The sequence below is a fragment of the Barbus barbus genome, assembly GCF_936440315.1.
Source record: "Barbus barbus genome assembly, chromosome: 3".
NCBI lineage: Eukaryota > Metazoa > Chordata > Actinopteri > Cypriniformes > Cyprinidae > Barbus > Barbus barbus.
The window spans coordinates 42,885,939-42,899,858 of record NC_136731.1 but is presented as its reverse complement, the minus strand read 5'-3'; the positions used below and the strand labels follow the sequence as shown (position 1 = coordinate 42,899,858).

The window sequence follows — 13,920 nt, the reverse complement described above, 5'->3', positions numbered from 1 at the left end:
CTAATGTCCATTTGATTTGATGCCTCACAGAATTAGTAATACTGAAAAATGTCCCAGACTTGATTATGACAGTTTGCAGTGCACTTTATTTTCTAGTGAAAGAATTGACTGAGCCTGTAATAAACTTTATAGCAATCTTTAAATAATAAAACACATAAGGACACAATTTAATGTATTGACTGCTGAAAGCATCGAGGTGAGTTGACTTTTTTTCACAACATAATCTCTACATAATAACAGTCTCAAGTGAAGAGTATAAAGATCTCTAATAGAATAATCCATAACATCTGCAATAAACAAGAAGCAGACCATGTGTGGCAAACACTGGTTATAGACTGCACTTAATGAAACTTTGTTGCAAGATGGGTGTGGGAATAATGGTGGGCTCTAGGTAGATCTGTGCATTTTAGGATGAACCATTTCCTAGGGTGTCTGGTGGAGAAAGAAATGCAAAAAGATGTTAGAGCATTTTATAAGGAAATAATAAGCAAGTTACTGAAGGTGTAAACAATAATACAATATTGGGCAGTGAACACATTTACATTTATGCATTTAGCAGACGCTTTTATCCAAAGCGACTTACACTGCATTCAAGTTACAGTTTTTACATTTTATCAGGACACCATGTACAATGCAGCAACATGCACACAATACTGTCAACAACCTCTGTACTAGATACTACACCAAGCTGTGCCACTGAAATCAGACTGATGAACATGATTGTCACAATATTAATTTATTTGACTAAAGTTTTTGGGTGAAGCATCCCTTTAAGGTCCATGTTTGATGGTTTGATAGAGATAAATCGCAAATTTAACAGTATTGCTGTGAAAGCTAACAGCAATGAATAAAACTGAACAACATTTCAACTACCATACATTAAATAGCACATAGCAACTAACCCAAAGCTGCCCCATGTATGTGTCCAAACTGATCTAAGACAAGCAGAAAGTAGAAATAGACAGATTTTGGCTTTCTCATTTAGCTCATAACAGAAAAATAATAATAATAATAATAAAAGTTATGCGTCCATTGAAGAAGGATTGTTACAACTACTAGACTGATACAAGGGATTAAATCCTGTAATGAGCAATCAGCAAATCCTGCTTAAAAATTAAAGATTATGGCCCGGTTTCACAGACAGGGCTTAGACTAAGCCAGGATTAGGCCATAGTTCAATTAGGACATTTAAGTAATTTTTATAAACATGCTTAGAAAAAAACATTACTGGGGCGCATCTTGAGACAAAAGAAAGTCACTGATGTATTTTAAGATCAGTCAGTGCAAGTTTATTTCATTTGAAACAGCTAAGATTTACATTTTAGTCTAGGACTAGGCTTAAGCATTGTCTGTGAAACCGGGGGTAAGAATTTCAGTGAACATAGCCTTCTGTTACGAATCCTGGCCATGCATTTCTGTTCACTCACCACCTGAGGTCACTCACTCACCACATGGACTCTGGCATTACACTACCTATTGCACAACACTTAACAATACAATTCCCATCATCCATTGCACTAACGACACACAGCTGGCACCAATCTCACATTACCCTGATTCTGATTGCACTGCTGATCACACAATCACACATGCTATATAAGCCTGGGACTTCCATTCGGATAACGCCGAGTATTGTTTAGAGCCGTCTTCTCATTTCGCCGTTCCAAATAAGGCCAATATTCTAAAATCTGTTATTTAGAAAAAAATATTTTTCTTGCAGAATAGAAAAACATAGTTTTAAGTATATAACTGAATAAGGCAGAACATGATAAATGAAAAAAAATATCAGTTTTTTCGTTTTCCGTTTTTTGCTTTGAAAACGGATATGGAATGGACGGAAGATACCCTGATTGAGACGCTGTGGTGGTTAAACGATTAAACGATTTAATAACGAACAGGGTCCTGCAAGTCATCTGTAGGAGAAAAACACAAGACCCGCAAATCCGTGGCTACAGAACAGCAGAACATGAGTTTCTCGTTAAGCGTTTTCCTCCTGTAGAAAACCATAAACACTTAATATGGCTTAATGTATTAAGATACATTAAGTGCAATTAAAAGATAACATTTGATGTATAGTTATTATTAAATGTACTACAAGGCAAGCAGACGGCCATGAACACAATATGCAAACTTTCACTTGTCATAAGGCAAAACGCTTAATGTGGCATAATGGACAAATTTAATAATATAATAATAATAATAATAAGGGACTTCAAGAGCAAGGGTATTCTGTAGTCTGTTTTTAGATGTTAAGATGCAGGGATTTGTTTTTTTTGTTTGTTTGTTTTTTATACGTGAAATGAGATGTACAAGCTTTTAATTTTCCACCTCATCAGTACGTTAAATCACATTTTATAAATAGAAAATTATTGTACATATAGACATACACACTTGACCATAGGTTATACAGGTCCTTCTCAAAAAATTAGCATATTGTGATAAAGTTCATTATTTTCTGTAATGTACTGATAAACATTAGACTTTCATATATTTTAGATTCATTACAACACAACTGAAGTAGTTCAAGCCTTTTATTGTTTTAATATTGATGATTTTGGCATACAGCTCATGAAAACCCAAAATTCCTATCTCAAAAAATTAGCATATTTCATCCGACCAATAAAAGAAAAGTGTTTTTAATACAAAAAAAGTCAACCTTCAAATAATTATGTTCAGTTATGCACTCAATACTTGGTCGGGAATCCTTTTGCAGAAATGACTGCTTCAATGCGGCGTGGCATGGAGGCAATCAGCCTGTGGCACTGCTGAGGTGTTATGGAGGCCCAGGATGCTTCGATAGCGGCCTTAAGCTCATCCAGAGTGTTGGGTCTTGCGTCTCTCAACTTTCTCTTCACAATATCCCACAGATTCTCTATGGGGTTCAGGTCAGGAGAGTTGGCAGGCCAATTGAGCACAGTAATGCCATGGTCAGTAAACCATTTACCAGTGGTTTTGGCACTGTGAGCAGGTGCCAGGTCGTGCTGAAAAATGAAATCTTCATCTCCATAAAGCTTTTCAGCAGTGCTCCAAAATCTCCTGATAGCTAGCTGCATTGACCCTGCCCTTGATAAAACACAGTGGACCAACACCAGCATCACTGACTGTGGGTACTTGACACTGGACTTCAGGCATTTTGGCATTTCCCTCTCCCCAGTCTTCCTCCAGACTCTAGCACCTTGATTTCCGAATGACATGCAAAATTTGCTTTCATCCGAAAAAAGTACTTTGGACCACTGAGCAACAGTCCAGTGCTGCTTCTCTGTAGCCCAGGTCAGGCGCTTCTGCCGCTGTTTCTGGTTCAAAAGTGGCTTGACCTGGGGAATGCGGCACCTGTAGCCCATTTCCTGCACACGCCTGTACACGGTGGCTCTGGATGTTTCTACTCCAGACTCAGTCCACTGCTTCCGCAGGTCCCCCAAGGTCTGGAATCGGTCCTTCTCCACAATCTTCCTCAGGGTCCGGTCACCTCTTCTCGTTGTGCTGCGTTTTCTGCCACACTTTTTCCTTCCCACAGACTTCCCACTGAGGTGCCTTGATACAGCACTCTGGGAACAGCCTATTCGTTCAGAAATTTCTTTCTGTGTCTTACCCTCTTGCTTGAGGGTGTCAATGATGGCCTTCTGGACAGCAGTCAGGTCGGCAGTCTTACCCATGATTGCGGTTTTGAGTAATGAACCAGGCTGGGAGTTTTTAAAAGCCTCAGGAATCTTTTGCAGGTGTTTAGAGTTAATTAGTTGATTCAGATGATTAGGTTAATAGCTCGTTTAGAGAACCTTTTCATGATATGCTAATTTTTTGAGAAGGACCTGTATGTAGATATTATAATTTTAAGGTTTGTTATTAAAATTTTTAAAAGCCAATTCTTGGTGTGGTGTACAAATCAACTGCAAGGCATATATTGGGTTAGTACAGGGGCTGTATTGTCCAGTTATGAATTGTTTTTAAATTCAATTTATGTCAAATATACTGTGAATGAAACTAAAAACCAATGTGTCTTCTCTTCACATATAGCCAGACGAATCATCTGACAACAATACTAGTGAAACTGAGGTACTCACCGTAACTGAGGTGCCTACTGTGACACTGACTGTTGTGGAAAATTCAGCCTCATTTGTACTATTTCCCTTTCCCTGATCTTTAAAATCACAGATCAACCTTAATAAATTACAAAGTTTCGGTCAAAGAAATTGGTCAGAGATATTTAACATCACTGATAAAGAATTCTGGAAAATATATATATTTTTTAAATATTAAATATTAAGGGAATCTTAGCATTATAAGGTTATATATATAATGTATAATTCTAAAGTATTGTTTTTCTCCAATAAGGATATACGACAGATTTTAGAGGGATGCGCACATCGGTCTTCCATTCTCTCGTCTTTGGAACGAAACCACAACTTATGTCTTGAAGACAGAAGGAAAATGGTTCGCATTTTGGTGTCCCATTTAATGGAGAAGTTTGGAGAATAGTAAGTGATGTTTTATTCATTGTTCTACTTTACATAAAGTCAGTCATAGGCTGTAAATATAGTTTACTCATAAGTAACCTAATATCTATACAATCCTTCTACTAGTCCATCACCAGACCAAAAAAAAAGAGCTAGCTCTGGCCCTGGTATCACAATCCCCATGCCTTAGAGATTCAGAGGGCAGTGGATATGTGAGTATGCCCAGAACTATGGTTACCTTCACACTGCAGTAGTATTTTTGAATAACACAAAGAAGATATACTGAAGACATAAACTAAACTATCCCTTTAACATATTTATGTTGATATTTTAGGGAGTATGGTATACACCAGGGCGATACCGCCATCCAGCCACAGGGTTTTTGGAGGAACGACTCTGTAATATCAGAAAGCACCTCCACAGTCACAGTTCAGCATCAGCACAGCGATCACAGACCACAAATGAGCGCCGAGCTACTGTGACTGATCGCATCACTTTATTGCCAGGTAAGAAAAAAAAACGTTTAGCTCCAACTTTCTTCAACACACCTGTTAAGGTTGGAGCTAAACTCTGCAGAACAGTGACCCTCCAGGACAGAGTTGGGACACCCCTGTCCTAAGCAAATGGTTATCAGCTGTAGAATGGGAATTTTTGTGAGTCACTGAGAATCATCTCAGGTACCCATGCTTCATTGCCATACAAAACACAACCATTACAACAATTAACTTCATTTGGGTGATGAAGATTTTTTACAAACTGCATAAATTGGATGGTGGTTGTACTCTTATAGTGTGGTTTTATCTGTTCCTTTTCTTAATTAATTTTCAGATTGCTCAGGACTTCAGTATTTTATACCCTCATGCCAAAGACAAGAAGCCTTCAGGGCGGATCAGGGGACTCTGGAGGCCAGAGCGGATCAGGGAGCTTGGACGGCCATGGCAGGTCAGGAGCCTTAGTAGCCTTGGCCCTTGGCCCGACCACAGCGGCCATGGCTATACGCCCCCGTCCTAAAATATTCTTGAGGAAATTCCCTTCTCGGGGCAGTTCAGAAGGAGCGTGCTCTGTGGGGCACTCTGGAAGCGCGGGCACTTAGGGGCATGGGCACTGAACGGCACTGGCGAGGAGCAGGCACTGGAGAGCACTTTCGATTCTCTGGCGGGCTTACCATCTGCTTAGATGGCGGGCTTGCCATGTTCTCTGCCGACGGACTTGGGTTGGCCACTGACAGCGGCTGTCTTGCGTTGGCCACGGACGGCAACTGGCTAGGGAGAGACGTGGACAGCGGCGTTAATTTCCCCGTGGACGGCGGCTGACAGGGCGACAGGGTTTAGACTTCAGCGCTGACCTGACAGATGTTATAGACGGGTCCAGTAATTTCACCCTCAGGTCAGCGCTATTGGAGGTCCACTTCACTTTTCGTGGGTAAACAGGCTTCGACACGGACGGCGGGTTGGTTCCGACTCGAGCCCAGACACTGGAAGATCCCTTCTCTCCAACACAATCCGGTGGTGTCTGGGTGGTCCATGGGGTGGTGGTAACAGACCCCGAGTCGGAATAGATGGAGGATGGCCGTGCCGTGCAGCTCTGTCACCGCGGTGAGCCTGCAGAATTCCCCGGCGTACTCCACGAAGGGGAGATCGCACCAGATAAGGGTGAGGAGGTGGGCATTGAACGCCATCGCCGCGGACTCCAGCTTTCAGTTTGGTCGAGTCTTCTGTAACAGAATCCTGATCCAGGAAGTAAGGACAACGAGGGATTCAGAATAATCAGGTTCTTTAATGGTACAAATGAAATCAATAACAAAGTCAGCATTAACATAACTTTACTTTAAGACTCTATGAAAGCTAGAACAAAACTGAATGCCTATAAAGAAACAGAAACAAAGGAGTAAAAGAGATGATTAATGAACCACAGTTGAAAAGACTAAACGATTATTAGCTAATGAAAGGAAACAAGAACAGGAAAATCCAAATAAGAGCAAAACAGGAACTAACAAGAAATGGACACATAACACCTATTTAGTTGATCATCCTCACCTGTCAGTACCTCGTTAGCAACCCTACTGTAGTTCTAGCCCAGGGATGGGCAACTTCGGTCCTGGAGTGCCACTGTCCTGCAGAGTTTAGCTCCAACCCTAATCAAACACACCTGAACCAGCTAATCAAGGGCTGTGTCCAAATTCAGGGTCTGCATCCTCCTTAGGATCCGCATCCTCCTTAGGATCCTTCCTACCCGGTTGAAGGAGGAGGGATCCTCCGACGTCCGCAAAACCCAGAAGTCGGTGTTTGTGAATTTGGACAGCCTACCCTTCTTTCAGTTCCCTCCCTTACCCGTTGCTCATATCCTGTCGCCTAGCAACCGTGACAGCGCCAAGCAAGAAGCGGGAAAATGGACAAACAAAGAGTTATTCTCCTCATTTTAATTCTTTTGGAAGAAATAAAGCAATTAAATAAATTTAATACTTTCTTTGCTCGTTGTCGGAGAGTTTTTTTATATCAGACTACAAGACAGTCACATCCAGGTAAGCCATTATAGCCTATTTTTATTTGTTTTTAAGTATTCTACTAATTTCTCCTACAAATTCATTGAGCCGAAGCATAAACTTTAGCTTGTTTTGTCAGAGAAACTCCTCTCCCACTCCGCTACCGCTCGCTTCGTCCGCCATTACGCTCTGCCGAAAAGAATTATGGGATAGGTAGGACGGGAAAGGATCCACCACACCCATCCTTCCAATTCGGGGAAAAGGAGGACGTATTTGTGGGCCGCATTTGAAGGATCCTACGAATTTGGACAGCCTTCGTCGCGGCGCTGTGACGTAACATCCTTCAAATGAGTACTCCGAAGGATGCAGACCCTGAATTTGGACACAGCCAAGGTCTTAAAGATCACTAGAAAGCTACAAGCAGGTGTGCTTGATTAGGGTTGGAGCTAAACTCTGTAGGACAGTGGCCCTCCAGGACCGAAGTTGCCCATCCCTGTTCTAGCCTGTTCAGTTTTCCTTTGTCCAGTATTGTGCATGTTGATGTTATACGTGTGTCTCCTGCCTGCCTGCTTTGAATTGCCCTCTGTGTGGATTCATTAAAGACTGTTTACCTTTATCTTCTTCATTGTGCATGTTTGTTAGACCTGCATGTTGCGTGGCAATAATATTTTAAAAGATTGATTCAATTGTTAACATTTTATAAATTCATTTCATTGGACACCATTTTTATGATAAATTTGTACTGAATCATAAAACGCAGGATACAGGAGAAACAATAAAATAGAACACATAGAATTCAGGAGGAAATAAAAGGAGTTTCATGTGGTTTCAGTTAAAAACAATCTTAATGAACAAAGTTACGTTACATCAAAGTTACTTCATTCTCAAGGTCTAACAACCTTGTGGAAAACATTTCCTTCCATATTGACAAATATCAATATTGTATGATGTGGAAAAAAATATTGTAGAATTTTTAAATATATTTTAAATAATAATAATCAAAATTATTGTGAGAAATCATTAACATTAAAACAGGATATCAAGATGATGATTAAAGTTTAAAAAAGTCACAGTGTTTATATATATATATGTGTGTGTGTGTGTGTGTATATATATATATATATATATATATATATATATATATATATATACAACCCCAAATCAGAAAAAGTTAGGACATTTTATAAAATGCAGTGAAATCAAGAATCTGTGATTTGTTAATTATCTCTAACTTTTATTTAACTGACAAACGAAAATATTTCCAATGTTTTCACTGACCAACTTAAATGTATTTTGTAAATATAAACAAATTTGAATGTTTACATAGCCTATATATATATGTTATAGTGAAGGAAACGTTTAAAGTTAATCTTAATTAATTTTCCTTGCAGGCATTACATTTGAATGCTTTAGAGAACGAAATGTACCAACACTTTGTGTGTTGTAATAACGGAAACATATGGACAAGACAGCTGTCTGAATATAAAAATAAGCACAACAACCCATGACTTGAGGAACAAGCTCAAGTCATCAAAAAACAAATTTGTTTTGCCAGTGACACACACACACACACACACACACACACACTGAGGAGGTTTGCTGAATTGCACATATGAAGAACCAATCATATTGAAGAAAAATGATTCTTGTCATGTTACCTTTGCCATGCACTATATAAACTGTTGTATTCTTCTTGTTAGGGGGATTCTCTGTGAATGGCATGAGATCCTACTGGCCTTGATTAAAGCATATTTAAAGGAGTGGACGTCTGGAGGTCTGGAATCTGTCTGTTACTGCTGCGCAGCAGGTTAAGTCAAGTAGTCAAATCAAGCAGGCTTTTATTTTCATTTCAGCCATATACAGTACAGTACACTGTGAAATGAAACAACATTCCTCCGGGACCAAGGCGTTATGCAGAACGACATAAATCAAAAACAATAACACAACACAAGAGATAGCAATATAAATTAACATAAAAAAATTTATTTAAAAAAGTCATTATAAGAGTGCAGAAACACAAAGTACTGAAACCTACATAAAGTGCACATTTGATCATGTAGTGCAAAACAATACAGGACACTGAGAAAAACATTCATTACAACAGTACAAGACAGTGTTTTGCAAACAAAAATTGAGTTATTGAGAGAAAAAAAGTGCTTTTTGCAAAAAAATAAAGAACTGCAAAATATAAATGAAACAGAGCAAAAGCAATGACTTTGCAACATAGTTATCTTTACTTTTAAAAAATAATTCACAAAACAATCGCTTCTGGTAACAAGTGCATATAGATAATATAATACTATATGGAAATGAAATAATATATTTATTGAATTTATTTTTGTATGTATGTATATGTATATGTGTGTGGCTGTACATACACATGTAGTTGTTTTTTGGTGTTTAGCTTCGTGTTATGTTAGAAGCATTATTATATTCATACCTTTTGTTGTTTTAATATTTTGAATTGTTTTTAGCTCATTTTTTGTTTTCATTTAAATATTTACTATTGAAATGTTGTTGTATGCATTTGTCAATTTTATTTAATTTCTTTATTTTCTTAAATGTGTGTATATAGTATTTACAGAGTTTTGACTTTTAGTTTTAGTTACTTTCTGCTAAATGACTAAAAGTAAAGTAAAAAGTAAAGATAACATGAAAGCATAGCATAGCATTAAAGCACGACAGTTTAGAGATTTAAAACCATGTTTTTGCTCCAAACTCACTTTATAACGTTAGTTAAATGTTTGAAATAACCTCAATACCTTAATTTTCATTTGCAAAACTTTATTTGATTTATTGCCTTCTTTACAGTGTGTTGTTATTGAATACAAATCAATTAAATTCATTCACTCATCATGTGATAGTAGGGACTCTTGAGGAACAATTTGAAAATGTTAGATTATATTACATGGCATGAATGGGTTAACAGCAGTACAGTGAGAGGACGGTGTCTTGAAAACTATTGATTTTTCACACTATGATATTTATACTGAGTATGTTTTGTATGAACATATTTATTTGCATGCAATAACAAATTAAACACATAGTTTGGACTGTAATTTGGCATTGATGTTTGATTTATGCAGTTCAGTGATACAGATATAGACAAAAAAATGCACAAAAACACCAAAGATATATAATCAGACGAGAGACACAGGACAGAAGCACTGAAGAACATAGAAGTGAGCAACAGATAAACACTGTTTGATACATTACTTGTAATCACATGAATATTCTGGCTGTTTACTTTTGGATGTTGAAACTTGTAGTGGAGATCTTCTATTATGCATGCTGGCATGCATGACTGTGCAGGTGATGGAGTACCGGTAATACTGGTAATACTGTTGTTTTGTCATTGTTAGTATGCTGAGAACAGACATGGAATTATTTTGATGGATGGGAGCACTGGTTGAGCCCTTTATGTAAGGCTCATCGCCCACTTTCCACATGATATAGACATTGCCAAGTTTAGGGCTGGTGACTTCACACACCAGAGAGACAGGGTCAGTGTCGATATTCTGAGGTGTGTAAATGACAACACTGGGTTTCTGTCCATCTGAATTGAAGAGAATGATAAAGATTCATTATACAATCAAACAGAAGAATCAAACAATAGTGAATAACAATAGTTTAACAAGCCAAGTATTGACAGTGTGTCTAAGCATTTCAAATGTGCTTGTATTTTCTGTCAGACACTACAATTATGTTCAAACTTTCATCATCTATGAATGCACACAGAGCCGCAAAGTTGATTATTTATATTGATTATTTACCTCCTTTATCAAAAAAGATCTCCTGCTTGATGTCTCTGTTGCAGTTTGTGTCATGAACTGTGCAGGTGACCCTTTCACCATCAAACCATTTATTTGCATCAACAATGATGTTGGTGATTTTTATAAACTGTGAAATGGCCAGAGAAAACTGTACAGTTCCTATTACACTCATTACAGGTCCATTCTTCACATTGCATGAAACTAAAGCTACTTCCACTGCCTCTGCATCTCCAGAAACAACAGCTTCCAAGACAACTTTGTCATTGACAAATAATTCTCTCTCGATTGGTGGCTTCAGCTCCAGTGACAATTTAGCTATGAGTAAGAAAAAAAAGATTAAACGTGTACATTTTGATTTATAGAAGTGAGAGTGTAAGCTTATGAGCAAACCAAAATTAGATGACTTACCATTAAAGTTCTTAGTTACAGAAATAGTTTTTTGTTGGTGTGTGACCTCACAGGTATAGCAAGAATTTGTGTCCCATGTCTCACTGCTGACTTTATAAAGACTGTACGCTGTGTAAAGACCTTCAGCATTCTGTTCATACTCCAGTTTTGACAGTATAGAGATGTTGATATCATTTTCTTTCCATTGTACAGTGAGGTGCTTGGGGTAGAAACCCTCAATAACACACATGACAAATGTACTTTTCTGAGTCGTTACAGGAACTAAACTCAGGGTTGGTTTTTGTGGATCCAAGCTCTGGGTTGGTGTTTGTGGATCCCCTGAAATTAAAACAATTCAGTTTTATAAATAATGAAACTGCAGCACCACAAGTTATTTTTGCTTTGATTTAATTTCTCTTAAATCTTGATAAGACAGACTTTACATGACTTTTCTCCAGTTTTTACTTTAGGGTACTGGATGAAATCAGTCAGTTATTTCCATCCTGATCCATACATTTGAAATCAACAGAATCAGGAGAAAACCCAGAGGCCAGCCAATAATGGGGCGTGATCATGTAATATTTTAAAGATGCAAATGTAAATGACAGTAGGCCCCAGTGATACAAAAGTTACAAAACGGGCAATGAAGTGATTAATCCTGATTTCTTAAGCTTCTGTGCTGTGCCGTACCAGCCTCGCAGACGACTCCTGCATCCTCTTCATGTGTGCAGTCAGAAACACCCCAGCCTCTGAATCTGCACTCAGACAGTGAGCTCTCCAAGCCTTTACACTTAACGTTTTTCATCCAGATTTGACCACAGCCTCAAAAAAATCAACAGAATTTGGGTAAAAAAATTAGACCAGTTTGTATCAATCAAACTATGCTGAGGAGTTCATACCTGCTTGAAAACGTCCTCCGGACGTGGCATTTTTGGCTCCAGAAAAACCCATCTGACGACACACCACTTGCGCTTCAGTCAGGTCCCATCCGTCATCACAAACTGAACCCCACTGTCCATCATGGTAGACCTCCACACGCCCAGAGGAAGCCTGATCAACAAGTCTCACGCTGCCATCCTGTGTCGGCTGCTTCTGTCTGTCATCTTCAGCCAGTGACAGAAGATTCAAAGATTATATGAACAGAATCAGGTGAAAACCCAGAGGCCGGCCAATAGTCTGACATTATCATGTAATATTTTAAGGATGTCAGTAGGCCCCAGTGTTACAAACGTTGCACAAGGGGAAATGAAGTGATTAATCCTGATTTCTTAAGTTTCTGTGCTGTGCCGTACCAGCCTCGCAGACGACTCCTGCATCCTCTTCATGTTTGCAGTCAGAAACACCCCAGCCGCTGAAGCTGCACTCAGACAGTGAGCTCTCCAAGCCGTTACACTTCATGTTATCCATCCAGATTGGACCACAGCCTCAAAAAATCAACAGAATTTGGGTAAAAAAAAAAAGAAAGACAAGTGTGTAACAATCAAACTATGAGAAGTTCATACCTGCTGGAAAACGTCCTCCAGACGTGGCTGTTATGGCTCCAGAAAAACCCATCTGACGACACACCACTTGTGCTCCAGCCTGGTCCCATCCGTCATCACAAACTGAACCCCAACGTCCATTATGGTAGATCTCCACACGACCAGCTGAAGCCAGATCTCCAACAAGTCTCACGCTGCCCTCCTGTGTCGGCTGCTTCAGTCTGTCATCTTCAGACAGAGACAGAAGATTCAAAGAGAAATTTTAATGAAAATTGCTTTACAAAATGTTTATACCATTCAATAAAGTGTTTAACAATGTATTATACAAATATATTTTTATAAAACTCATGAAAAATTACAAGTACTGCAAGCAACGTATTTCAAATTTAAAAAGCAACGGTTTACTAACCAAACAGGGTTCGACTTTGTGCTGAAACAAGAAGAAACAGCAGAGGCCACAGAAGAGACATGATTCTTTTCTTGCTGGAAATACTGGAGACAGCAGAGACCGGAACACAATTCACAGCTGAATTAGTTGCAAAACATCTCGTCATTAAACTACGTTAAATAATAACCAAATCAGGTCAACTACTGTGAAGCTCAGATCAAACAGTGTAATCAGATTTGAAGACAACTCAAATGTTTATTTACAAAAAAGCTTAATTTAAAAAGTTTCACAACTGCAACAGGCATTTAAAAACAAGTTGTCTGTCAGCATATCTGAGCTAAGAAAAATCCATTCGTCAGCAAAGTCTTACTACAAACTTTGCTCTGTTTTTCCATCCGTTCTGCTTCAGATCCTCTTTGTGCAGACACACAGGAAGAACGAAGAACGAGACACACACAGTGGTTTGCTTCAGTCTCCTTCTTGCAGTTTATTGGTTATACTCTTCTTGTTACGCATATTCATTGATTTTAGAATAAAAACTCTCATACTTGATTGGATAAACAAATGAACAGATTATCTTAAGGCCTCCTACATCAGTTTACCATTTATTTTTTTCAAGGCCAAATTTGTCAACTGTTAGGTGAAAATCATAAGGGAGGATGAACACAGCAAACTCGTGCACATACACAGGAAATATTACTTTAAAACTGAACATTACAATTAAGGCCAACAATATACTAAGAGCCTGATGGCAACGGGAATTTTGTATCAAGTTAAGGCACTTAATATCCTTACAGTTATGCAAATGAGAGTGTTAATGACTATTAATGAACATTCGCTATTCTATTTGGTAAAATGTGTTTGTCACATGATTTGTTTTACAAATACAGTGGCTATATGGTCAATAAAGTGATTCTGTTTAAAATTTCAGGTTAACTCATTTTCTTTATATATGAGT

General features: G+C 38.4%; 1 protein-coding gene across 1 annotated transcript; it reads right to left on the bottom strand.

Annotated features, from left to right (window-relative positions):
• Window positions 1-8,755: 8,755 nt before the first annotated feature.
• Window positions 8,756-13,426, bottom strand: LOC306852194 (uncharacterized protein). Its single transcript, XM_079388877.1, has 9 exons — window positions 13,340-13,426; window positions 12,984-13,066; window positions 12,596-12,802; window positions 12,386-12,517; window positions 11,993-12,196; window positions 11,784-11,915; window positions 11,115-11,432; window positions 10,707-11,021; window positions 8,756-10,489 (listed from the first exon to the last, which is right to left on the bottom strand). Exons 2-9 carry the CDS (start codon window positions 13,042-13,044, stop codon window positions 10,146-10,148), a joined length of 1,713 nt encoding a protein of 570 aa, XP_079245003.1. The 5' UTR covers window positions 13,045-13,066; window positions 13,340-13,426; the 3' UTR covers window positions 8,756-10,145.
• Window positions 13,427-13,920: the final 494 nt, after the last annotated feature.

Bases quoted from the DNA above. Each gene is read 5' to 3' on its own strand.
- LOC306852194 (XM_079388877.1), bottom strand. From the start codon at position 13,044: ATGTCTCTTCTGTGGCCTCTGCTGTTTCTTCTTGTTTCAGCACAAAGT. The intron at 11,916-11,992 runs GTATGAACTCCT...GATTTTTTTGAG, and splicing joins CGGAGGACGTTTTCAAGCAG to GCTGTGGTCAAATCTGGATG. The intron at 11,433-11,783 runs GTACGGCACAGC...TTTTAATTTCAG, and splicing joins AGGAGTCGTCTGCGAGGCTG to GGGATCCACAAACACCAACC.